We start from the raw sequence: 24,973 nt of genomic DNA on the forward strand, positions 1-24,973 counted from the left end.
GGGGCCCCGTGCAGGCAGGGGCAGCAGCTGGAAGGAGGTGTCTCCCGGCCAAGGAAGCACGAGGACTTCTGGCGATGCCAGAAGCTGGAGAGAGGCCTGGAACATCCTCCCCAACGGCCTTGGAGGGAACCAGCCCTGCTGGCACATGGAGCTCACACCTGTGGCTTCCGGAGCTGGGAGCCGGTAAAGTCCTGAATTCCGGTTGTTGTTTGAGACTGCCCTGCCCCCGACTTGTGAAGGCAGCCCTCTGGCCCACCTGCATCCGGTTGGGAGGTGCTGGAGGTGGCCTTTGCAGCTGGTCACTGCAGGGCCCCTCCTCTCTCTGGGCCTGGGGTCTCCCGCTGCAGGGGGCTGGGCCAGAGCTGTGCTTTTCAAACCGGGTTCCCCGTGCACCCACAGGGGCAGTGGGAGCTGTTTCTTCTTGTAGGAGCACCTCCGTTTCCTCCCCCCACCCCTGCTTCCTCCCTTTTGCTGCCTGGAGAGCTTTTAGTTCTCCCTTACGGCCCCTCCCAGGGCTGGGGGAGAGGATGGTGACCGAGCGGCTGTGTCCTCAGAAGTCACTCCCCCGCCACAGGCTCTCTGCAGGGGCCTTGAGGGGGACCCCCAGGAACCGGCCGTCCGCCTGCTCGCGGGACCGCGGCTCACCCCGCCCTCTAGTGGCCGCCTCGAGGTACCGCCGGGCAGCCCAGGCTGCAGGTTTGGGCCTCACAGGGGTGGGCGGCCCTGGGGTGAGCAGAATGCCAGGGTGGACGCCCCTCTCGGCCAGACTTGGAGCCTTCTTTGCTGGGAGACCCTCCCCAGGCTTCGTGGCCCAGGCACGCCTGCTCGGGGTCCAGGGGCTGAGTCCAGGCAGGAGTTGGCAGGGGTAGGAAGACCAGGGAGGGACGGTCATCCGCTTGGCTGCCACCAGCCAGGGCAGCTCGGGCCACGCCCGGGGACTGTCAGTGCTGGGGCGGGACCCAGGGCCGGGCTGGGACAGCGGGCTGGGCCCTGCCAGCTCAAACCGGGCCTGGCAGCCACGGCTGGCTCCGCCCCACGCAGGGAAACCCTTGGCGCTCGCTGACTCCTGGCCGGGCCTGAGCCGGACACACTCGGACCACCCAGCCTTTCTTGTTCCTGAGAGCGACAGTGATCTTGAGAACCTCCCAGAAGGGGTGAAGGTGTGGGCTCTCTCTCTCTCTGCCTTATTCCTGCTGCACCCCCAGTCCCTAAAGCGGCACCCGGCACATAGCAGGCGCTAAATAAACACATGCTGGGCAGCCAGGTGAGTGCGCCAGGTGGGGTCTTGGGAAGCAAGGCTGAGTTCAGGTGCACGATGTGCTTTAGAGACCAGCACCTGTTGGATGGGGCGGGGAGGCTGCAGGGTTAGGCCAGCTCTGGGCCGGGTCCTCCCCTTCACGGGAAGTGTCTGGGTCTTTACACGCCACTTAGGCCAGCCACCCGGGAGGGCCGTGACCTCACAAGGCCACTCTCTGAAGCTGAGAGTGCAGGAGGGGCTGATGGCCCGGCATCTGCTGACCACTCCCCGAAGCTGGGCAGCTGGTCCTTCCTTGGAGGGGGCCCTCTCGGTGTCCACATGGAAGCCTGATCCTTATGTACTAGAGGAGACGGAGGCTCAGAAGGGGAGGAACCCACCGAGGATGTCCAGGGAGTCGTAGGACATCACCCATCACTGCTCCCAGTGGATGGGGTTGGGGAGTGCAGCCTGGGAGGGGAGCCCTGCCCCAGGCCCGCCGCTGCACCCCCAAGGGGAGAATCATCACTGACTGGCCTCTCCTCTGAGGAGGAGGTGCCACTGGTGGGAGGCCACTTATTTACATCCAGGCTCCTCAGAAGTATTTTGTCAACACATCACTAAGGACGTCCAGCCTGCAGGGGTCTGCTCTGCAAACGGGGTCAGCCATTAGAGGGGTGGGCGACTCACAGCACGCTAAGTGGTGCCCCAGAGGAGGTGCAACCGGAGCGGTCTTCCTGAGGGAGGAGGTCCTGTGTTCTAGGGAAAGGGCTGGGTTTGCACAGGCGGCAAGGTCAGGCATTGGTAAGTCAGTGGAGACTCAATGGATGAAGGGTGCTGGGCACGCAAATCCTGGCCGATTCGGCTGATAAAGGCCCCATGAGCTGCCGTTGGATCCAGGCAGTTTATTACTGACATAGTGAAAGGAAGTGGGCTCCCCGGGCCTTCATCCCACACACGCAAAAAGATGACTTTGGAACAAAAGAGGCCACTGACGCCAACAAGAGCTGGGACACCCCACTGTCGAGGAGCCTCCATCGCCCCAGCAGTTGGAGCTATACCTGGCTCCCAAGATAGTCTCTCTGAGTCCACGGGTGGCATTGCCACTTCTCCCACAGGCTTTCATTTTCTCCTGGAAATCCCCCCTTTGGACTCCATGGGACCACAACCAGAGCTTTAAGGTATCCTTATCCCTCAGTTTTCTCCACAGGCTACTCTGTGTAAAGTGGAGGCAGGGCAGGGGGCACCACAGTCTCAGCCACTGCCCTCGAGCTGACAGCTGCCCTTGACTCCAGCCCTGCACACTCAGCTGCCCCTGGCCACCTCCACCTGGAGGTCCCCCTGCACACTCAGGTCAGCAGGTGCGGGGCTGCGCTCGACCCCCTTCTCAGCGGCGCCCCCTCCTCCAGGAGGTGGCACGGCGTGCCCCCTGTCACCCAAGCTGGAAGCATTCCTGTCGTTCTTCACTCTGTTCTTGTTTACAGCTGCCCCCCGCGCCGTCAAGGCTCACCTCGCGGCCTCCTGCCGCTGTCTTCCCTGACCCGTTCAGACCCTCACCCCCACGCCGCATCACTCCTCTGCAAGCATGGGGGAGCTTTCTGACTTCCTCCTGCCTCCAGGCCCCCTCCTGTCCTCCTACCCCCACCTCGCTTGGTCACCACCATCCACACTGCAGCTCCCCACAGCCTCACGACCAAGGCCAGATGCTTCCGTAGAGCTTCTGCTGACCCGGCTCCACTTGCCCCCCGCCCCGTCCTCCCGTCTCCTCCCCTCAGCACCGTTCCCTTCCGTTCCAGTGTGCTCCGCGGGCTGCCCATCCTATTATTCTCCTCTCCTCCTCCTCAGCCTTCACATGCCATTGTGTCCCATAAGCTCCCCTGGTGCTACCCCACCAGGCCCTGCTTGCCCCCACGGTCTCCCGTCTTTTGAGACCGTGTCGGCACCACAGGCAGCACTTGTACCTGCTGCGTGAGAACGCCCATTCCCAGGCTATATCCTGGTCTCTAGCCTTAATCATGATTGTGTTTTCGGTGAGCAGCAGAGGGTCTGGCTCATGGAGGCTAAACTGGACAGAAGGAATTTGGACATGGTCGCAATGGTCATAGGGGAAATGAGGTGTGTATAAAATGGTGAAGGCGTGAGATGCTGGGACCACCAGCCTCCGAGAACAGGAACTGTGCCGTATCCATCTCTGCTCAGCAAACGTTCTTGAATGAATGAGATGGGAGAGTGCAGGTCAGTCACCTGGTCTAGGTCTGGCCCAAACTGCAGCGTTCATATTTGTCACCCCACAGAAATGAGTGTACTGAGTGCACAGGTCAGCTTCCTCCCATGTGGGTGCTCACGAGCCCGTCTGAGTGTGCCTCTGCAGTTCTGCAGCCTGAGCGCTGAGCCGCACCCTGGAGTCCCCGATAGCGGGAATAGGGGTGGGACGGGAGACCCCGCATTTCTAACAAGCTCCCAGGTGCTGCTCATCTGGGGACCACACTCAAGAGAGACTCTGCTTTAGGGCAATGCAGTCCAAAAGAAACACAACAATAGCCATAGACAATCTAAAATCTTCGGGTAGCCAGAGTTTTAAAAAGGGAAAAGAAACAGGTGAAATCGATTTCAATATACTTTATTTAACCCTATACATCCTATTATTTCCACATGTAGCCAACAGATAAACATTGTTATTTTTAATGCTCTTTTCCTCCCAACTGTTCAAGATCCGGTGTGTATTTTACACTAAGAGCCCATCTCAAAACGGACTCTCAAGCTCCCGGCTCCCGCGTGGCTGCCAGCCCGCACCGCAAAGCGCACGCACGTGCGGGACGAAGGAAGCGGCCCTAGAACTACACCTCTCGGCACGCTCCGGGCGCGTCCCGTGACGTACTTCCGGCGCAGCGGCGCCGACTAGGCGGCCGCCGGAAAACCACACTTCCCGGCGTGCTCCGGGCGCACCCTGTGACGCACTTCCTGCGCGGCGGCAACAGCGCGCCCCCGGCGGCTAAGCGGCGGGGCGCAACGACGGCTCGGGTCGCGGCGAGTGGCGGGCGGCCGGCCGACGGGAACCGGGGCGGGGCGGCGGCGGCGGCCAGCGAGGGAGCGCGCGGGCGGCCTGGCCCCGCCCCCGGCCCGCCCCGGTGACCTTCAGGGCCCGGGCGGCGGGCGCAGGCCCCGGCGGCGGCGGCGACGACGGCGGCACGATGTTCGTGCAGGAGGAGAAGATCTTCGCGGGCAAGGTTCTGCGGCTGCACGTCTGCGCGTCCGACGGCGCCGAGTGGCTGGAGGAGGCGACCGAGGACACCTCGGTGGAGAAGCTCAAGGAGCGCTGCTTTAAGCACGTAAGGCCGGCCGGGCTTCAGGCCTCCCCCTCCCTCCGCCCCTTTTCCCGGCCGTCCCCGACACCCTCTCGACGCGCCTCCGAGCCGGGTCCCAGGCAGGGCGCTTTACCCTCTCTCCTCTGGTTTAACTCCGACGACAGCCCGGGCGGCGGGGCGCGTCGGGAGCGCAGGCTGGGAGAGGCGAAGTCGCCGCCGAAGCGAGGACTCTAGCGTTTCCAGCATCCGCGCTTGCTGCCGCGATGCGGTTCCCGGAGCTGGGAATTAGTGCCCGAGGAAGTAGGGACCCACGGGAGAGGTGCCTTCTCCTGACCTGCGGAGCTGGCTGCTTGGAGCTGCTTCCCGGGGCTGGCATGGGGGCCGGGGCCTGGCCCTGGCCACTGGTGCCCCGTAGCTGGAATCACTTAAAACAGTGAGGCCGCGGGACTCGTCCCTGCGCCCCTGCTTCCCGGCGGCCTTTACAGCGATTGCGTGGGTAGGTCCGGGAGAAGGGGCTTCTCGCCGAGAGGGCCACTTTCTAAAGTTTGTTCCCACGAAATATTCCTTGTCCAGTTCCTTAGGTTGCCAGTTTTTGGAACTGGTTCTTGGCTTTACCTCTGTAAGCTTCTCGACTCCGTATGGCAGGCCAAGACATCTATCTATCTAGCTGGCTGCCTAAGGAAACTCGATCCTTTGCACCATGTAGTGTCTCCATGTCGGAATTTAGGACAAAGAGGCCACAGCCTCTTAGTGTGCATTCCGTGTGATAAGTGATGTATCTATTAGTGTGGTCTCCAAGAATAAACTTACAGTTACTGTTCTAGTGACTGCCTATAAAATACTGTTGGGTCCCTCTTGGGAGTATGGTTCTGTGGAGGTGTCCTGTAACTGTCAGACGACAGGCCAGGGAGCGTTCTGGTTGCCAGTCCCCTTCTGGAACACGCTGGATGTGAATAACGGTCTCAGTCTCACATGAGCGGGGAGGGGGATCCAGGCTCACACACTTGGCTGCTTTCTTCTTTTACTTCTGAGCCAGTCAGGTGATTTCACCACCTAGAAAACCACCACGATAGCAGTAAGGTGCAAGGCTGGGAGCTCCATGAGCATGCAAGTTCTTAGAGCCAGGCTCTTTGCTTATCCAGTACATTTTTTAAAAACCTCCCTGAGATGCTGTGTCTCACCCACTCAGGACGGAAACTTCTTGAGGGCTGGATTTGTACTCACACACCCAGGGCCAGACTCTTGGTGGGCCCATAACAAACGTGTGGATTAATACCAGCACACTGCTGAGATACTGCGGGTTCGGTTCCAGACCACCACAACAAAGCGACTAGCACAATAAAGCTAACTGCACGAATTTTTTGATTTCCCAGTACATTTAAAAGTTATGTTTACACTGTAGTCTATTATGTGTGCAATAGCATTATATCTGAAAAAGCAACGTACATACCTTAATTAAAAAATAATGCCGTTGGAAAAATGGCACCAATAGACTTGTTCACCACAAGGTTGCCACAAACCTTTAGTTTGTAGAAAACACAGTATCTGTGAAGCGAAATAAAGCAAGGCACAATAGAACGAGGCATGCCTGTAAACGGAAATAGATTGTCAATCCAGAAGTGCATGGCCGTGGCATGTCACCTGCTGAGTCAGGCCAGGGGAAGCGAGTGGGTAAGTTGGTGTGGCGCTGAGTTAAACTCACTGATGGTGAAGATTGGCGTAACTGTCCTCACGTTGCTTTATGGAGGGGAGCGAAGTGAGAACTCTGATTCACGGACACTTGCTGAGGGGGTTCAGGAGCACTCGGGGTTCATGAGGCAGCCAGTTCCCATGTGATGCTAATTATTAGGTTCCTGATGCTGGTTATTCCCGTCGCTGTTGGGATGTACCGTTTGGGATGTTTTCTGGCATTACCCTGCTCTGAGCTGAGATTTTATCCCCTCTGCGATCTCTCCAGGTACGGAGACCCGAGCAGCAGGGGAGTTTCACAACCAAAGAGCCGACATAAATGACGGGACTCAGAGCCGAGCTGTCAGAAAGCACTCCCACCTCCGTGCCCATCCCATTCTGCGGGCGGCGTTCGCTGCCTCGTGGGCCAGTCAGCAGGCGTCAGTTAGGAAAGAGAGTTCTCAAGTTGTGGACTTGAATGTCACCCTGGAAGCCAGTCCCTGAATGGTGTCGCTGCTTCGCTTCTCTTCTTCCTTCCCGGTTTTCCCCTGGTTCCTTCTTCCTTCCTTCCTCTTTCCCCTCTACCTTGAGAGGACACTGTGGGTTTCTTCCCCCCACAGTACTCCTGGGAGTTTTATTATTTTTTATACTTTTTTATTATGTATATATTTTTAATTCATAAAGCTGCTTTATTATTGAAGGTTTATTATCATAACTCTTACAGAAATGGATTGCTATTGTAGCCTTTCCCTTCTTGGTATTATATAGGTTGGGACCACCATGGTGGTCTCTAGCCCAAGCTTGGAGAAAGGGGCAAAGTAAACCATCTTGTGTGACAGGAGGTTCATGATTTTAAGAGAGTTACATCTGCGACATGGTAGGTGTTTTCTGTGTGTGGTAAACCTGCATGAAATGGCCAGTACGTAACTTGCTGGTATGGCTATTAACATTTCTTAGGTCACATGAAGGTGTATCTTCAAATGACACATGACATCAAGGGTAAGAGAAACTGGTCTCCGCTCTTCTGGGGAGGAAGCGGCTCACTGGCTGTCAGAGCCTCCCCCCTCCAGCGATGGGCTCTGCTGGGCTTTTTTGCTATCACAGCCCAGCTTGCTCCATTGCTTCTGCTGAGAACAAAGCATGAAGTAATCATGCATAGTATGGGTGACTCATGCTTATGTTTTGTTCCTGGCGCCTGTTGACGCGCTGCAGAGTACAGTTTTTTTCAGGAACCAGCATGAGGATTATTTTGGAAAATTGTGTTTCATAGACTGTATTATGAACTTGGCAAATCAGCTAGCCTGCAAATGTTAGAATTAGAAGCAGCACACCCAGTACTTCTGGGAGCAGAGGCATTGTGAGATTCCAGGGAGGGGGGCGTTCTCTGTCATAAATGGTCAGAGTGTGTCCTACTGTTGGCTGGATTCCACTTTTGTCCCCCCACCCCGCCCCAGTTTTGTGTGCATCTGTGACAGCCCTGAAGCCCTTAAGATCCGTTTTTCCTGTTTTCAGTGTTAGATTGCTGAAAACTCCAGTTGCTCTTAAAACGCCAGTATTGAGAGGTGAAGTACAGGCTTAGCTTCTCTCTTTGGGGGAGCAGTGACGTGTGCAGGGTACCTTTGGTGGCAGAGGGCGGTGGTAAGGCGGCCCCGCTTAACCGAGGAAGGCTGTGAGGACCCTGGCACCGGGACCCTGGGGTGGGCATGTCCCCAGCGTCATAGCAGCCTCCCTCCAGCATGGACTTCAGCATCACCCCCGCAATGTGTGTTCTGGGGTTTGTGGGCTGCTGATCAGTGGGACACAACCACGTGCCAGGTGACCCCCTTTGGGCTCCCAGGAGGGGCCCCGCCAGCCACATCTGTAGCTTGCTTTGGGGTCTCTGTGGCCGTCGCTTGGTGAGTGATGAGCCGAGGCTAGTCGTGTCTCCTCGGGGTTTTGTGGGTGTTTAAGTGGTCAGGCCCCTGTTTCCTGCTCCCGTGGGCCGGCCTCCTCTCTCTGCTGTGTCTCTCTCTCAGCTCCCTCTCGTTTACCTTGGAAGGAGGGAAACAAGTGCACAAGTCATACTTAAATCTTTAGGTTCTTGGGAGACGACGGCCCTGCTATTTTCACTTGTAAGTCACTCTCCAGATATTTCTAGACTAAGGCAGCAATTCGGGTAGCCACTAATGACCAGCAGGGCGTTCAGTGTCATAGCCGTGAGCCCGTTTGGGAGCACTTGGCGGGTCGGTGGCCGGGTGCTGCCCTCGGGGGCCAGGTGCTGTGGCGTTTCCTTTGGCTTCCACCGTTGCCAGGGATTCTCTGGTTTCATCTCTGCTTTAATTTCTTAGCTAGTCAGAAAACCAGTCAATTCTTGGTGCGGCTTCGGGCGTCAGGTCCTGTGTTATTACTATCATGATTAATTGATCTGCTGTCTTGAAACCATGTCTATGGTTTTTTTTCTCCAGTGCGCTCATGGGAGCTTAGAAGACCCCAAGAGTGTGACCCATCACAAATTAATACACGCTGCTTCGGAGAGGGTGCTGAGTGACACCAAGACACTCCTGGAGGAGAACGTCCAGGACGAAGGTAAGGGCGCCGCGCGGGCCGGGATTAGGCAAGGGTGCAGCACCCTCAGCAAGGACGTCCCGAGTGGGGCTGAGCAGGGAGATGCGTCAGTGACATGGTTTCATTTTCCTTTATTGAGACAGTGTGCGCCCTGGAAGAAAACAGATACTGAGGCTGAACCAGCAGCGCGCGTCTGAGAAACCAAATTGAATTTTGTTATTAATTCTGTTTCCAAGCAAAACCAAGGTCCCCAGAGCTGCTGCAGGCTTTATTTTGGGGGCTGGAAAGTACAGCCGTGGCCGTTGTTTCAGGCGTCTAGGAAGACGCTCTTAACGTACACACATCCATTTATTCACTCAGAGGCTTGTGTGTGGAGGCGCCTGGGGAGAAAACTTTGGTTTTCTTGTCTTTCAAAGCACAATTTTAATTGTGGGATTCCCTCAAGTAATCTGTTTTGGAAATACTGGAATATCGTTTGCAGACCTCCATAGCGTCTGGCTGGCAAGCCCAGAGCCAGCTGGGTGCTGACCAGCTGTGGCCTCACCACAGCCCAGGTGCTTAGCTCTGAGGGTAAGATCAGATGCTGCGACCTCACAGACGTTCAAAACAAAAAAGCCCTTAAAACGAGAATGCCGGTCCCCTCTGGTGACCCTCAGCCAGGTTCCTGCCAGGCCTGAGCCTGTAGGTGAGCAGGGGCGGCGGACATGGGAGCCAAAGGAAGGCTGGGGCTTGTGTGGACGCTCCGTGGAAGAGGAGCCCAGAGGGGACCCCTGCCTTTCGGTCCTTGGGTCACCTGGCACCCTTTGTGCCACTTTGTGGATGTGAGATAATAACCAGTGCGGTGCACTTTTTTTCCTAGATGTCTTGTTGCTGATCCAAAAGCGGGCTCCGGACCCGCTCCCCAAGATGGCTGAGGTCTCAGCGGAAGAAAAGGTATGTTTCAGAGTTTGGAAGTGGATATCTCTGTGAGGGGAGGTCTCCCACATTGAAGACTTGAAAAGAAACATCTGTACACTGGTTGTCTGTGGACCCTGCGGGTCCCGTGGTCACAGGAGGTATGGTCATGGGGATTTTCTGTTGTGGCCGGTTGGCCAGTTGACTGATGCCTTTCCGGGTGGCTGGTCTGATGACCGCCTCTGCTTTGGGGGCTGCAGAGAGGAGATTGCGGCACGTTCTCAGGGCCGGGTTTAATCTTGAGCTCCCGTCCCTCCTCTCCTCAAGCAAGTCCTGACAGAAGAAAGTTAGGAAGTCGCTAAAGACCACCCACCAAACAAGGAATACAGGTGCAGGGGCAGCAGTGAAGGCTCCCGGGAGCACCGGCCTTCGCGGAGTCAGTCCTTGGAGTTGCCACTTGGCTGAGTCTTCCCTCTGATGCAGGCGCCCTGGGGAGACCGTGCCGGTCGTTACCTGCGTAGTGGCCGCCCTGGAAGCTCGCTCCTCAGAAAGCCTGGTTTAGGAGGCTCATCTGTACGTGGAAGATTTACTCTGTCAACAGGCCTTTTTCTGCTCTGAGGCCAGATGCCCGGGACAGAGCAGTGCCGTGCTGGGGGGCAGCCGCGTTAACGCCCGTCTTTCCTTGGCTCCAGGGGTAGAGTTTCTTACTTACGCTTCAAAACGCTCGGGAGCATTCACCCCAGAGAAGGCAGGCCAGTCTCTGGGCCAGGCCCCGGGCCTGGTGGCGGAATGAGCTATTTTGGGTCTCCTGTGGGACAGGCGGCCGGGAGGAGGCCCTTCTTATCTGCAGCCACACCTGCCTTGGCGTGGCAGGGGCCTGCCCTGAGTCAGCCCTGTTTCCCAGAACTGCTGGGTGGATCCAGTTCTCGGGTTACCATTTTGGTCGTTGGCAACTACGTGAACCTTGGTGACTGTGTGAACAGCGGGTTCCCATCACCCCCACGGTCTGGGTAACTTGCAGAGCTGTGGCCCTCACCTTTTTTTCTGTGCGTACTTGTAAAATGTTAATGTCCGTTTTTGTGAATTATTATTAATTTTTATTATTTATTTTTTTTATTATTATTTTTTGCTGTACATGGGCCTCTCGCTGTTGTGGCCTCTCCCGTTGCGGAGCACAGGCTCCAGACGCACAGGCTCAGCGGCCATGGCTCACGGGCCCAGCCGCTCCGCGGCATGTGGGATCCTCCCGGACCAGGGCACGAACCCGTGTCCCCTGCATCGGCAGGCGGACTCTCAACCACTGTGCCACCAGGGAAGCCCTATTATTAATTTTTAAAGTCAAAGTAGCACGTGTATTTAGAACGTCAAATAATACTACAGATACTCTAATAAAAGTCAGTAACCTCCTATCCGTCCTGAGTCACACACTCGAAAGGCAACCACTTGTAATTCTTTCGACTGTGATTCTCTTTCTGATTTCTAAACAACACGTCTTACTGTTATTTCTTGGAATCTCAACTTTAGACGCTGTTGGCTGCTTCTTGGTGGTCGGGGCAGCCCCTCCCCCAGCCTCCCCCGTAGCTCTTGCCATGAGTGTCAGATCATAACATGGGTCAAAGATTCAGAGTCCCCGTTGTTGTTACTGTTATGTAAGCATTGCTTTCTGCAGTGAGCAGTCTGCTAAGGTTAGCTGTCCTTTTTTTACGTAGGATTTTGTTTTTCCTGGAGTCAGTAATTGATACCTTGTTTTGTTTGTTCTCTATAGGCTTATCACTGATATTTCAGATTCTGCACCAAAATTGATAAACCCCTCTGAAAACAGGGTCACAGGTGTGCGACCATCTGCCGCTCCCACTTCCTGGGAGATGCCCCTCAGATCCTTCCGTCCGTCCGCCCACATCAGTTGTTCAGCCCGGGCTGGCCCGCCTCCCTCTGTGCTGGTCCTCCTGCGTCCCCCTGTGTCTGCCTGTTCCCTGACCACAGGCCTGCCAGCTCGGAGCAGCCCCAGGTGCTGCACTGCTCACTGGGTCCACGGCGGGTGGGCTCAACTGGGCCCTGAGCTCGGGAGTGGCTGTCAGGTCTGCCTCCCTCTCTGGAGGCTCTGGGGAGGCTCTGCTTCCAGCTCTTTCAGGGGTTTGGTGGAATCCAGTTCCCGCGGTTTGGAGGGCTGGGGTCCTGTTTTCCTGCTGGCTGCGAGCTGCCGCCACCCTCGGCTCCTGGAGGGCGTCTTCAGAGCCACCCGCGGGAGGTCTCACGCGTTGGATCCCTCTTGCTTTGAATCTCGATGGCCAGAGTTAGCCCCGTCCTGATTCAGGGCTCGCCTGATTAGGTGAGGCCCACCGAGGGTCACGTCCTTCAGGTCGCTGTGCCGTGTGATGTGACCTAACCCCAGAGTGAAGTCCACCTGCCACAGGCCCAGGGTCGTGCAGCCGTGATTGCCAGGGGCAGGGCCGTGGGGTGTCTTGGAGCCGTCCCCGCCTTGTGCCTGCCGTGGGGTTGAGTGTCTTGCTCTTGACTTGTTCTTGGTTTGGTGGGACCAGACCCCCTCCAGCATCGAGGAAGAGGAGGAGGTCTGGAGGCCCTGTGTCCAGCATGCGGTGGCTGCTGAGCGAGCGCCAGCCGTGTGCGTGATGGCGGTCTTGGCCCTGTCGCCAAGGTGTCTGTGTGGCGGGTGGGAGCCGGTCAGGTCTACTTTTCCTTCCTCTGTGCGTGGTCTGTTTCCTCCTCCCTGATTCCACCTGGAATTTTTAGGATCTCCTGATAACTCTTCAGAGGTCTGAAATTTCATGGTTCGCTTTGATGCACGTCTTTCCCCATTCACCGTGCCTGGCACGTTGAAGCTGGAGTTTCTGGAAGTTTTCTGGATTGTTTTGGTTGATTTCCTCCCCTCGTTTTGTCTTTTCTCTTTCTGGACCTCCTGTTGGATGTTGGACCTGCTTTCTAAGCGATGTTTAAATTTTCCAATTAGATGCTTGTTCTCAGATGACCTTTCGCAGCGTCCTGCTGTGCTCCTGGCCCTCTGAGCGCCGTGTCCAGTGCTCTCTCCTTTCAAGCTTCTCTCTTTCCTTCACCCTCCTTCACTTTTTCTGCTTCTGTTTTGGTCTCTGTCGTCCACGTCGCAGGCTTTCCTCACGTCCCCGTCAGAGGCCCTGGGAGCCCACTGGCTGCTCTGTGCCTGGCGGGTCGCGGCCGCCCCTCCTGCCCAGCATCCCGGGAGCCAAGTGGCACGGGGCTGGGCCTGCCGTCCGGGGCTAGGACCGCGCCTCTGCTCCCTGGGCTCCCTGGGCTCCCTGGCTTGGGCTCCTGCAGCTTGCTCCCCTCCCTGCCCCGCCCCCTCCGGCGTGGCCCTCGGCCCTGGGCTCGGCCGGGCCGTCCTCTATGCGCTCGGTCTCCATGGAGCTCTCCTCGTCCTTCCAGCTGTTTGCCGTCCTCTGAGAATTCGGTGCTGTCTCTCTCAGTTGTATTTTCTTTATTCTTTTTGTGTCTGCCATCTCTGTTCCTTCGCCGTCGCATGCGGGGGTTCCAGAAGGAGCAAAGGTGAGTGCGTGTTTTCGGCCAGTCTGCGTGGTCCTCTGCAGTCACCCGCCCGGCCGTCACCCCATGTGATGGTCATTCTGTGGCCACAGGAGACAGTGTCTGTCTTCCCTGTGTCCCGCATGGCCACGCTCCAGCGCCAGCAGGCCGCGATCGTGTCCCCTGTCCCGTCCCTGAGGCCACGCACAGAAATCTCCAGAAGCCTCCCTGCTCATCAAGGCGTATATGGCTCCAGCTCCCAAGGACACTCGTTCTTTCCCTGGTTACAGCTGTTTATTCAGCAAACGTAACCTTGCCTCTTGTTGCTCTTCACTCACTGCCGACTTTCCAATTACTTTTCTGTTAGAAAAAACAAGAACAGAAAGCCCCGGATCGAGACGCCATCTTCCGAGCCACCGCTGACCTGCCCTCCTACGACATGGACCGGGCCGTGGTGCAGACCAACATGAGAGACGTGAGTGCCCGCAGGGCCCGCGGCCACCGCCTGGGAGCCTTTGCCACCGCGTGGGGCTGCGGGTGTTCCTGGAAGCCCTTGGGGAGCTGGGCGAAGGGGACACAGGAACTCTGTGCCCTGTTTTGGAGCCGCTTGTAAACAAATTAATTCAAAATAAAAAGTTTGAAAAGACGTTGAAAGGCAGGACTGAAAGGATAGATACTATGGGAAAAATGTTAGTTTTGTCCTAAGTTTGGTAAAAAGCTTTCAGAAAGAAATCTGACTCTTGTTTATCTTGGATTGGAAAGTTCTAAGTTAACAAAGCTGAGTGTTTCCAGTGCTCCCGAGGGAGGGCTGGGCAGGAGTAGGGGACGGCCGCCCCCGGGACTGAGGGCCAGTCGAGCGTCTCTGCCTCAAGCTGGTGCGGTTCAGGAACACGCCTCTCCGGGGTCTCTTCCAGAGAGTTCCTTGTTGATCAGGGCATTGGAACCCGGGCACACCTGTCTCTTCCTAGCCTGTGTGTGTGTGTGTCTCATGATGGCCGAGACTTATGGGGGTTAGGGGAGGGAGCTGGCGGTGGGGGGTTCTAATGACATTCCCAGCAGCCCCTCTTTGAGAAGATGAATCGGCTGCAGGTGAAAATTAGAGACCTGCGTCTGTGGAGCCCGTGGAATCAGTCACTTTTCTTCAGTGAAGCCAAAGGAGGGCTCTCAGCTCACTTAGTGACCAGTGGGCCAGACACCTTCCTCGTGGGCTGGATGGCTGAGTGACATCACCAGGTGTTTGTGTGTCTGTGTCACCTGCGGGATGCCGTGTCACAGCCCCCCGTCCGTGCCAGCCAGAGCCTCTCCTGCCCGCCCTCCTGAGACACCTCGTTCCTGTTCTCCTCAGTTATCTGGACATCGTGTGACTCACAGATCTGGAATTTTAGGACAGGGCACGTCACCTCAGATCCAGGTAGCTTTGTTGGGCATCTTTTCCTCTCTCTGCAGTTCCAGACGGAGCTCCGGAAAATCTTGGTGTCTCTCATCGAGGTGGCACAGAAGTTGCTGGCGCTGAACCCGGACGCGGTGGAATTATTTAAGAAGGCAAACGGTAGGAGCACGCCCCAGGGTGGACGCTTACCCTCGGCCGTTCCTTGTACCTGGAAAGGGCCAGTAGGTGGAGGCTTGGTGAACCTCTCTCACCGCCGTCCCGTGTTTACGCAGGCGACAGCTGATGGTCCTCTCTCGGGTTTTCTGAGCTGTGAGAGATTTGCCACAAACGCCTGGTCCTCAGACACTGCAGCGGCCCTCCAAGGGGCTCGGGCGAGCACCCCTCGCGCGGCCGGGCGCTGCCTGAGGCCCTCACAGTGCCGTGTCTTGCCCGCAGCCATGCTGGACGAGGACGAGGATGACCGTGTGGACGAGGCGGCCCTGCGGCAGCTCACAGAGATGGGCTTTCCCGAGAACAGAGCCGTGAAGGCCCTGCGGCTGAACCAGTACGTGCTCCCTCGCCAGACGCGGCAGGCTTGGTCTTGTGGGGTCCCCCGTGGGGCCCAAACCCTTTGACTGAATTGTTTCCAATACGTGTGAGTGTTTAAAGAGGACCTGAAATGCATGTCCCGGGAGTAACGTGACTGGGCGTCTCCAGGTGTTTCAGGGCAGTTGGAAATCGACTCACGTATTGGGAACGTGACGTATGATGATGGTTCTGTGCATTTCACTGGGCTGTGTTTTATGGGAACTCAAATCGAAGCTTGTTCACAGTAGGGCTGTGGTCAACTCCAGAAGTGTACGTGATGGTGTCCTCAATAGTCTCCTGTAGTTTCTTGTTTCTAGTTACTTGCCCTTCGTTTATGTTCAGATCTGAAATAAATCATCTGTAACTGACAGATGGTCAGTGGGCTGTGTTCTTTTTTGCTTTGGACCCAGACTCTGGTGTGTACCGCCCGGGTTTGGTTTCCTTTACTTTGCCTGTGGGTTTCCGTGTTCTGGCTGGGGCCTCAGGGCAGTTTGGGGCAGGGCCAGAGCTCCAGACATGCCAGATTCTCATTACAGGGACCGGCAGCTCGTGGTAGGGAAGCCATGAAGTCGGAGAGGCTTTTCTTGGGGGAAACAAAGGCCCTGGCTCCCTGGCCTGGGGCTGCTGCACAGAGCCCATCTTACCTTGCAGCATGTCGGTGCCCCAGGCCATGGAGTGGCTAATCGAGCATGCAGAAGACCCCACCATAGACACGCCGCTTCCAGGCCCGGCCTCGCAGGGAGAGGCGGGAGCCGAGGCCGCCCCCACCGGGGGGGCCGCTGCCGCCGCGACCAGCGCGGAGGATGAGGAGGCCAGAGACGAGCTGACGGAGGTCTTCAAGAAGATCCGGAGGAAAAGGGAGTTCCGCGCAGACGGCCGGGTACGTGTTGACGGGCCTGGGTCGGGCAGATAGAGGTGCTGGTTCTCCCGAGGCTGCATCGTGCAGAGGAAGCTGCAGCCACGTTGGCGACCGCAGGCTGAGCCGCCGGCCCTGTAGAAAGCGAGGCCGGGGGAGGAGTCTGCACACAGACCTGGGGCCCCTTGAGTCCCCGGGTTTAGCGTGAAGTTTTCCTCGCTGGCGTCCAGGTGGCTGTGTTTTCCTCCGAACGGTTAGTCCACACGCCTGTCATCTGAAAAACTCGCGGTCGGGTCCTGTCCGTATCATAAGTGTCCTCGATCCGAGGGTTTGGTCGGGGGTGCTGCCCAGAGACTGGAGGGCCACCCGCCCACCTCGTGGGACCGTCTTGTGAGCGGGGAGGCTGCTCAGGCTGCCGTCCACCAGGTAACCCGGCGTCTGTGGGATTCAAGGGCCCGGGGTCCCGGTGCCTCTGGCTGTACTTGGCCAGCTGACCTTAGTGTGTGTCTTTACGGCCACCTCTTCACTGTCACCTCATATTTGATACTTTTGCGTCTCCCTGTTCTTTTTCACTGTTCTCTTCTTTCATTAGGGTTTAATTTTAATTTAACCTTCTTGGCTGTTTTTCATATTTTGAGGATGTTCTGGTTATTTTTCAGATCATAGCTCTGTCTGCTCTGGCGTTAGGGCTCCGATTCTTCATGTCCTCCCGATTCTGCTCGTGGCCTGGTTTTCTCAGGGTGCGATGCCTCATCGTGGGCTCACCTGTGGGCTTGTGTTTCTGTGGGACTCCCCATTGGCCGGCCCGTGGGGCGCCCTCTGTGGTTGATTCAGAGTTTGCTTCTGTGGGGTTGAGCGGGACCCCGAGCCAGGGGCCAGCTTTCATGCTAACCATCCGGCAGGGCTCCTGGGCCATGCAGAGTGTGACCCACGGCGCTGGGGTGTGGGTCTTCCCCTGCCCCTCTCTCTGGGGATGCAGACCCTGCGCAGGGTCCTGGTTTGAAGCTCCAGCCCCCTGCCTTGCATGGACCCAAGGTCGGTGTCCTGTGTGTGATGTTAGGCCCCAGCCCCGCCCTGATGAGGCCTGTGCCCGCCATCCCCCCAAGGCACACCCTCTGGGAGGCTAGTTTGTTGTTCCTTTGTTTCTGTTTCTTCGGGGTTTTCCCTTTTTGAGTTCTGCTACATGTTCAGAAGTACCTGGTTACTTTAGTCCCGAGTTTCCCGGTCCTGAAGGACGTGTATCTCGTTGGCTTAGTCTTTTGGGGAAAACCCAGCCCAGGTCTGGCACTTGGGCCCCTGTTCGGGAAGGGCAGCCTCTCCGTGGGTCCTCGTGCTGTCGGGCTCCACGCGTTCTCCTGTGGAGGTCCTGCGTGGGCCTCGTCAGGGCCGCTGCCGGGTAGTTCACGGTCTTGGTCACCGACTTAAAGGCCTTTCCTCCTCGGGGTGTCGTTCTTGACCATCTTAACATGCTCATTTTCCCAAAAGGGTGTCGAGGCTTGAGGGGCCAGGGCCTTTGATCCTGTACCCGTCAGGGGGACGGTCCGATAAGGGTCAAGACGTTAGTTTAGATCTGGGGAGACTGGACTGGACAGCAGGGCTTGGACTTGAGACCCAAACAGACGTTTTGCTGCCTTGCACCCCCTGCTCCTAACACCCCCCCAGCACCCCCCCAGCTGCAGGCAGGACAGTGACCGTGCAGGGCCTGTGGGCGCAGGGCCCCTCTCCCAGTGCTGGGAAGACAGGCGGGCGGAGCATCTGGAATCATCCCCAGATGTCCTGGGGCATCATTTCCTGGGCTGAGACAGGAGTCTGGAGAGAGGATGGTTTTTATTGAAACCAGTGGCAAAGGCCATCCTATCCTTGGGTTTCAGAGTAGATTCCGGGCGATTTTATGTGACCTTGATATCAAAATACTACCGCCTGGTGGGCTCTGCGCCCAGCGATCACTCACAGGGCCCTGGAGATAGGAAGTGGCCCCGGAAGGCAGAGGAAGTGGATCCTAAGCAGAAAGTGCTGACTTGTGAGCTCACTGCACGCCGTTTGCTCCAGCTGAACGCCTTTCCTGATCTGCCCGCAGCTGCTGCTGCTTCTGTTGGGTTCTCTTTGAAACAGTCCAGACTGACTGCACAGTGGAAGGGGTGCTGTCCACGAGGCCAGAGAGTGCCGGGGCCACGCGAGCGCCCACATGCTGACCCGAGGGGCCGGTGGCGTGAGGCCAGCCGACATCCGTGCGAAAGCTGGGGGAAGATGACGTCAGGACCTTAAAGGGCACGGTCCGACCTTCAGGGAATTAAGAGAATCCTTTGAAACTTTGATGAAGCCTTTACCTTTTTGTGCAGAGTTGAGCCTTTCAAAGGTTGTAGAATAAAAGTCAAGGATAAAGTGAAGGAATGTGTCGTCATGTGACTTTTGTCCGAAAAGTGTACCCCCCAAACGTGGAGCGCTTGGGTCATTGTTCCCTCCAAAAACCAGCATGTGTTTAACGTGCAGCTTAAATTTTGTTAAATACGTTCAGAATTAATTTTAGTTTCTTTTTTTTCTTTTTTTTTTTTTTCTTTTTTTTTGCGGTACGTGGGCCTCTCACTCTTGTGGCCTCTCCCATTGCGGAGCACAGGCTCCGGACGCGCAGGCTCAGCGGCCATGGCTCATGGGCCCAGCTGCTCTGCGGCATGTGGGATCCTCCCAGACCGGGGCACGAACCCGTGTCCCCTGGATCAGCAGGCGGACTCTCAACCACTGTACCACCAGAGAAGCCCTAGTTTCATTTTTTTTTTAAGATAAAGTGTGTCAAAAATCACTGACATTTTTGTCTCCGCTCAAATGGGAATTGCTGATGTGACCTTTCTCTGACACGCTCGTCCTGGATGATGAGCCCTCTGGAATAGGCTGCGTGAGGTTGTGAAGACAGGTCTACCCAGACAGTCACGGGGACACACCTAGAAGAACCTGGGGTGGGAAGGCGAGCCTCTGGCCGAGAGCAGGCACGCCCTCCACCTCCCGGCTCCGTCCCTCTGTCGTTCAGAAAACCAAGAAGTGTTTCAGTAAAGCTGTAGGGAAACAGAGTCTTGAGAGAGGAAACCCCGTGGTGCTGCTTTAAAACACCCCCTGCCAAGGTGCTGCTCGTGAGACGTGGCTCAGCCCCACAGCCTTGCTGCCGGGGCCCCCGTGAGCACGGCACTGAGGCCCGGCTTCTCCTCTAGGCCGTCATTGCCCTGATGGAGATGGGGTTCGATGAGAAGGAAGTGATAGACGCCCTCAGAGTGAACAACAACCAGCAGAACGCCGCCGTGAGTACCAGGCCGTGCCTCGGTGACGCCCCGTGTGTCCTGAACACTCTGTGTGTTTGGTCACCTTCCCGTGCAGTCAGTTACTTTGGTTTTGAAGTGAAACAATGGGGTAGATGGTTCAAACAGTATACAATTTTTTAAATACTGAGAAAATTCTGGGCTTTTGCCTTTCAGAAAAACGTACATGTTCTGTGGGTGACTGTGTTACACCAACGCTAAGATGGTTCCCATCCTGTGCACACACGCCCACGGCCGATGGAGAGCTGCCTGGGGAGGGGCTGGGGGCGACAGCTTGGTCCACTTGGGGGAATAGAGCTAGTCTGGCCCACAGGAACCAGGGAGGCGAGGTGGGCCTGTGCTTTAGCCGTTCCTGACTCACTGATGCGCCAAGAGGTGCTCGCTCAAGCCCAGGGCCGCTTCCCGCGACAGAGCCCAGGTGTGCTGTGCGTGTCTTACCTTCTTCTCCCAGCGCTCGGGCGGGTGAAGCTGGCGCCCGGTCAGGTCCTGGAAAAGCTGCAGCCGTTACATTGAGCTGCGGTGCCAGGATCTGCCAGGAAAGCCAGGCTGGTGCTTCCTCTCTGTGGCCCGTCCTGACGTGTGTAGCACCTGAGTCCGGGCTGGGCTTGCTTTTCTGTCAAGGCCCCTGCCGGTCAGGGCAGCCCTGGGAGCTGACCAGGAGCCCTGGCTGCAGTGTTTGGGTTGATGGGGTCCGGAGGGCACTAACAGCTGTTGCTCTTGTGTTCGCAGTGCGAGTGGCTGCTGGGAGACCGCAGGCCCTCTCCTGAGGAGCTGGACAAGGGCATCGACCCCGACAGCCCTCTGTTTCAGGCCATCCTGGATAACCCCGTGGTGCAGCTGGGCCTGACCAACCCTAAAATCTTACTAGGTGTGTGCCTTCTTTCTGCTTGTGCAGGGGCGGGACCTGCCTGCCACACAGATGGCACTGGCCGATACCACAGCCGCCACGCCCCAGCAGCTGCCCCTGCAGGGTCCCAGGTGGCTGCAGCCTGAGTCACTGTAGGGCCCGGAAATCAGGTCGTGCTCGTGGTGTGACAGCCTCTTGTTCGGTGACTCCATTCAAGGTGTGAAAAACCAGTTAAAGTGGATTATCTAGTCTGGGAGAGTGTAGCCAGCACCCAACAGGTTAGGACCGTGTGTGAGGGGCTGTTGGTTGATTGTAGCTCTCACTCTTTGAAAGGGTTTCTTTGGCATTTGTTTTGACTGTGAGATATAATACACATACAAAAGCGTACATAATTTTTGTAACTTTGAAGAGTAATAATAAAACTAATAACCGTGTTCCTGCCACTCAGCTTTAGCCTAGAGTCCCTGGGGCGCCCCCCGCCCCCTGCTGCGGTGACCACGCCAGCGTTTGCCACTCCTTTGCTTCCTCAGCCGTGTTGCCGCGGGTGTCTGTGTGCTTAAACCATTCAGTTGCCGCCTCTTGTGTTCTGGGCCAGCTGCTGGGACCGACTTTCTGAAGGGCCGTAAAGTACTTCATTGTGTGGATGAAGTCAGTACCGTGGCCGACTGCGCTGCGCTGCTGCCCGACAGTGCCTGCGTGGCTTCCTGGCCTGCGGGCTGCTCTGCACGCTCCCGTGGCCGCTCCTGTTGCAGGACGGTTTCCCCAGGCCTTGTGCCCTGGGCCGGGCTGGTGGGGCCCAGGCGTGTGTGTGTGTTGAGCCTGCTTTCCAGAAAGGGCACCCCCCGTCCACAGCAGCTCATAGCCCCTGCCACTGGCCCTCCCAGAGCAGCCGCCCAGGCAGGCACAGGTGCTTCTGCGTGCGTGGCTATTTCCCTGATCTCTAAGGCCCAGCCCCTTCCAGAAGTTTCAGCCTCTTCTAGGACCTCCGCTGGGAAAGGCCTTCTGCCTGACTTGTGGCTGCTTTCCCTGTTGGATCGTCTTCTTATCACTCGGAAACTTCTTCCTGCCTGCCACGCGCTGATCCTTTAACAGACGTTTAGATCTCAAAGATCATTCGTTGGTTTCTGGCTTCTTTATTTATCACTTTGATGAACAGATGTCCTGTATTTTAATGCAGCTGAATGTGTGGGTTTCATTGATGATGTCAATCTTTAAAGAAAGCCCTCTGATCCCAAGGTCAGGAAGACCTTCACCTTTATCTTCTTCTAGTAGTTTTAAAGTTTCTTATTGAAGTCTGTGGTCTCCCTGGAGGTGTGTGTGGCATGAAGTAAGGGATTTTTTCTCTTTGTGCCCAAACTCTGTACGTCAGCGACGTGTCCTATCGTGAGTTTATTTCGCTCTTTGTACCAGGCGCTCAGCAGCCCCTTCCACACCGAGAGCATCTTCCCGCCCTCCGGCTCCTCGGCCGCCTCAGGAGATTCACATGCTGCCTGGGGTCTGTCCAGAGCCTTTTCTAAAGCGATTCCTTTAGTACCTGACCACTGAGTGTGTGACTTGCTGTAGGTTTTTTTTTAATTTCTGACGCTGTGATTGGTCAGATGAAGGACGTTCCCCTTTCCCTCCCGTTTGGACGCGAAGCGTCCTTCATCATGGATAGGTGGTCAGTTTTACTGGATGCTTTTTCCCTATCTATCGAGATTACCGTGTGGTTTTGCATCTGCTAAATTGAGTGTTTCTCCCATTTCTAAAACAAACCACACGGGAGTGAGTGCCACCCAGTCTGCAGGCTCTGAGTCGGTGACCTGGACAGGACACACACTGGCCCAGGGTCCTGCCCCCTCAGGCCCCAGGTCCCAGGCCTCCTGCAGTCGCCAAGTCCCCGCCTGGAGAGAATGACCTGCCTGTGAGGTCACCGGCCTGTGGGCACCCCTGCAGCTACACGCTTCTCTCAAGACATTTCCGGTGGGATTTTTAATGACCTTTGTCTCTTTAGATGAAGTAAAGTAGTCATTCTAGAACGTTTGGAAAGCACAGAAAAGCGTGAAGAAGTAGCAGTCACCCGTCCCTCATCGGTGGGTTCCTCCTGGTGGTCCTGCGGGGTCTGGAACAGATGCAGCCACACTGCAGGGCAACTTTATCGTGCTTATTTTCTCATCCCATTTGATGCCTTTTCTCTTGGTGCATTTTTTACTCTTTTAAAAATGAGATTTTAGTGGTACAGGTGTTTCATTCTATAGATCTGTCACGTTATTTAACAAATACCGTTCCCCTGTTTCTGGTCATTTAGATTGTTTTTCATTTTGTTGCTTTTGAACCTACTCCACCTCCTCTTCGGGTGCAGCTCCCGTTCCCTAAGGACAGGCAGCTCTAAGTCAGATGACCCGGTCGAAGAATACAGATGTTTAAGCTCTTGGTGACGCCTTGACAGCTGACGGGGCCTCTGTCCGGCTGAGATGCCCGCCCTCACCCCCACTCCTCACACAGGGACCCAGAGGCTCCGTCTGTTCCTTTGAGCACTTGTCTTCCGGCCGTTGGTGTTCTTTCACTTGTCCCCTCTGCACCGTCCACCCGTCGTGTTTCAGCTGCCTTGTTGATCTTAGAGCTTTGTTAACGGCTCTTTATACATTAGGAGCATCCTTGGTCGCGTGCCGCACTTTTCATTTTTAATGCACGAGACGTGCAGAAGAAAGACCTTCCTCAGATACATCTTCATCTCTGGTTTTTCATATTTAATGCGTTTTTCATCGTTTTGTGCAGCTCTCTCCTCGTTCTGGAATTACTTTTGCTAAACCCACTGTATATTTCGTTCTCTCAGATGTCACGTCATCTTTCTGGATTCTCTTTCTGATATTTTTAACTGGTTTGCAGAGGATTTTAATCAGGAGGGCTTGGTTGCGGGGGGGTGAGGGCGTCAGGTCGTAAACATAATGAAATCAGACTTTCATGCTGAGCCCTGCGGTGAGGCCCTGTGGCCCTGAGCAGCTGTGAGCACCTTGAATAAATGCTTCCCATGAAGCCCGTAAACTTGGGACCACTTTCAGTGACATGATTCGACGTTGGCAGACGTGACAAGGTCTGGCATAGAGCCATGCTTCCCAGACGTGAGGGCGACTGTCCGCCCTGCGGTCTCTGGTGTGTCTCACCAAGTCGGCCGGCGTGTGTCTGGGCTGTAGAGCTGTTTGCTGGGGGCACCTCTGTTTGTGGTCGGACATTTTATGGAAGTGTTTAGAAATGCAAAGTTTTCATTACAAAGAGCTGCTCGTTTTTATTTTTAAGTCACTCCTTAACATTGAACATTCTGATTTTTCCAATTAGGTATTATTAAATTGGCAACAGTATCCTTATGTAAGTCTTTTCTGCATCTGACTGTTTTGTCAGGGTAGGGCTGGAAGTGGAGTTACTGAGTCACAGGCTGTCACTCTTTTTTTTTTTTTTTTTTTTTTTTTGTGGTACGCGGGCCTCTCACTGCTGTGGCCTCTCCCGCCGCGGAGCACAGGCTCCGGACGCGCAGGCCCAGCAGCCATGGCCCACGGGCCCAGCCGCTCCGCGGCATATGGGATCCTCCCAGACCGGGGCACGAACCCGTATCCCCTGCATCGGCAGGCGGACTCTCAACCACTGCGCCACCAGGGAGGCCCTGTCACTCTTTTAAGATTCCCGGTAGCTGGTGCCAGACTGCTTTCCAGAATCGCTGTGCCTGTGAGCGCGCGGGCACGCCGCCCCACCCTGCCAGCAGCAGTGCCCTGTGTCAGCTCCCTAGACACTGTCGGGTGGTGGCTAGCAGAGGTTTCTGGGCCCTGGCCACAGAGGACGTGCCCTTTAGTCCCTGCAGCCGCATGTCCGGGTCTGCGGGGTGTGGGCCCTCAGGCAGCCCCGTCGTGTCCCCGCAGCATTCGAAGACATGCTCGAGAGCCCGCTGAGCAGCACCCAGTGGATGAACGACCCTGAGACGGGCCCAGTCATGCTGCAGATCTCCCGCATCTTCCAGACCCTGAACCGCACGTAGGCCGCGCGCTCCAGCCGCCGGGCCCAGGAGGGCGGCCTCTTCCTTCCCAGCCAAGGGCTGGGAAGAGTTGGCAGACCCCGGGGTGCCCCTGGGCTGGGGAGGGGAGAAGGGCGGGCCAGAGGGGGCCCCACCCCAGGTGTTGGGCGCCCGGGCCACACTCGTGCTTGGATCTTCCTGCAGAAAAACCTCTGTGGCGGCAGCGCGCTCGGCCGTGCCTCTAGCCTCTGACAGTGTTTACAGACAACGTCGTCACCCCGGGAAGGGGTCACCTCCCTCCAGTGTCCATCTGGGCCCTTGAAACGCTACTTGAATTGACCTGTAGGCGCTGCTCGTAGAGTCCACTTGTTATTTGAAAGATGGCATGTTTCAATCCAAAGTGTTAACGTCAAGGGTACTAACTTAAGTACAAAAACTCGCAGACGACTTTTCTTTAATAAATAAATACCCCTTTTCCAATTTTCTGTCTCAATCTTATTTCAGTGCCAGAGAGGAAGCTGCGTGCGTCCTGGTGACGTTCGCACTCTCGACACAGAGCATGCGCACCTCCTCACCCGGGACGCTTGCTGCCGCCCCGCTGACGCTTTCTTGGCGGACGCGCATGTCTTCCTTGGAGTCGAGGGACCGTGCCGTCACCTAGCCGGCCTGCGTTCCCGAGTCTCCGACGGTGGAAGCTGAGCGCCACAGGGACTTGCCCTGCCTGTCTCTGGCCGCCGTTTTTTTAAAACATTATCTGTGTTTTTAAATGAGAACTGACCAGCCGCACCATCCGGGGGCTGGCCTGGTGCGCGCCAGTGCGGACACGGGTGGGTGCGGATGGGCCTCAGACTCACCTAGGGCACCTTCT

The 24,973-nt window shown here is 56.5% G+C and overlaps 1 protein-coding gene across 1 annotated transcript; it reads left to right on the forward strand.

Moving 5' to 3' along the window:
• The first annotated feature begins 4,186 nt into the window (after window positions 1-4,186).
• On the forward strand, window positions 4,187-24,585 carry UBAC1 (UBA domain containing 1). The gene is made up of 11 exons (XM_079706194.1): window positions 4,187-4,563; window positions 8,652-8,772; window positions 9,611-9,684; window positions 13,526-13,633; window positions 14,605-14,707; window positions 14,984-15,092; window positions 15,767-15,995; window positions 19,172-19,258; window positions 20,006-20,144; window positions 24,014-24,125; window positions 24,310-24,585. The coding sequence occupies exons 1-11, from the start codon at window positions 4,426-4,428 to the stop codon at window positions 24,425-24,427; spliced, it is 1,338 nt and encodes a 445-aa protein (XP_079562320.1). The 5' UTR covers window positions 4,187-4,425; the 3' UTR covers window positions 24,428-24,585.
• Window positions 24,586-24,973: the final 388 nt, after the last annotated feature.

Source organism: Hyperoodon ampullatus, assembly GCF_949752795.1.
Source record: "Hyperoodon ampullatus genome assembly, chromosome: 6".
Classification (NCBI taxonomy): domain Eukaryota; kingdom Metazoa; phylum Chordata; class Mammalia; order Artiodactyla; family Ziphiidae; genus Hyperoodon; species Hyperoodon ampullatus.

Coding starts and splice junctions, on each gene's coding strand:
- UBAC1 (XM_079706194.1), top strand. CDS start 4,426: ATGTTCGTGCAGGAGGAGAAGATCTTCGCGGGCAAGGTTCTGCGGCTG. Junction 8,773..9,610: donor GGAGAACGTCCAGGACGAAG/GTAAGGGCGCCG, acceptor TTTTTTTCCTAG/ATGTCTTGTTGCTGATCCAA. Junction 15,996..19,171: donor AGTTCCGCGCAGACGGCCGG/GTACGTGTTGAC, acceptor CTTCTCCTCTAG/GCCGTCATTGCCCTGATGGA.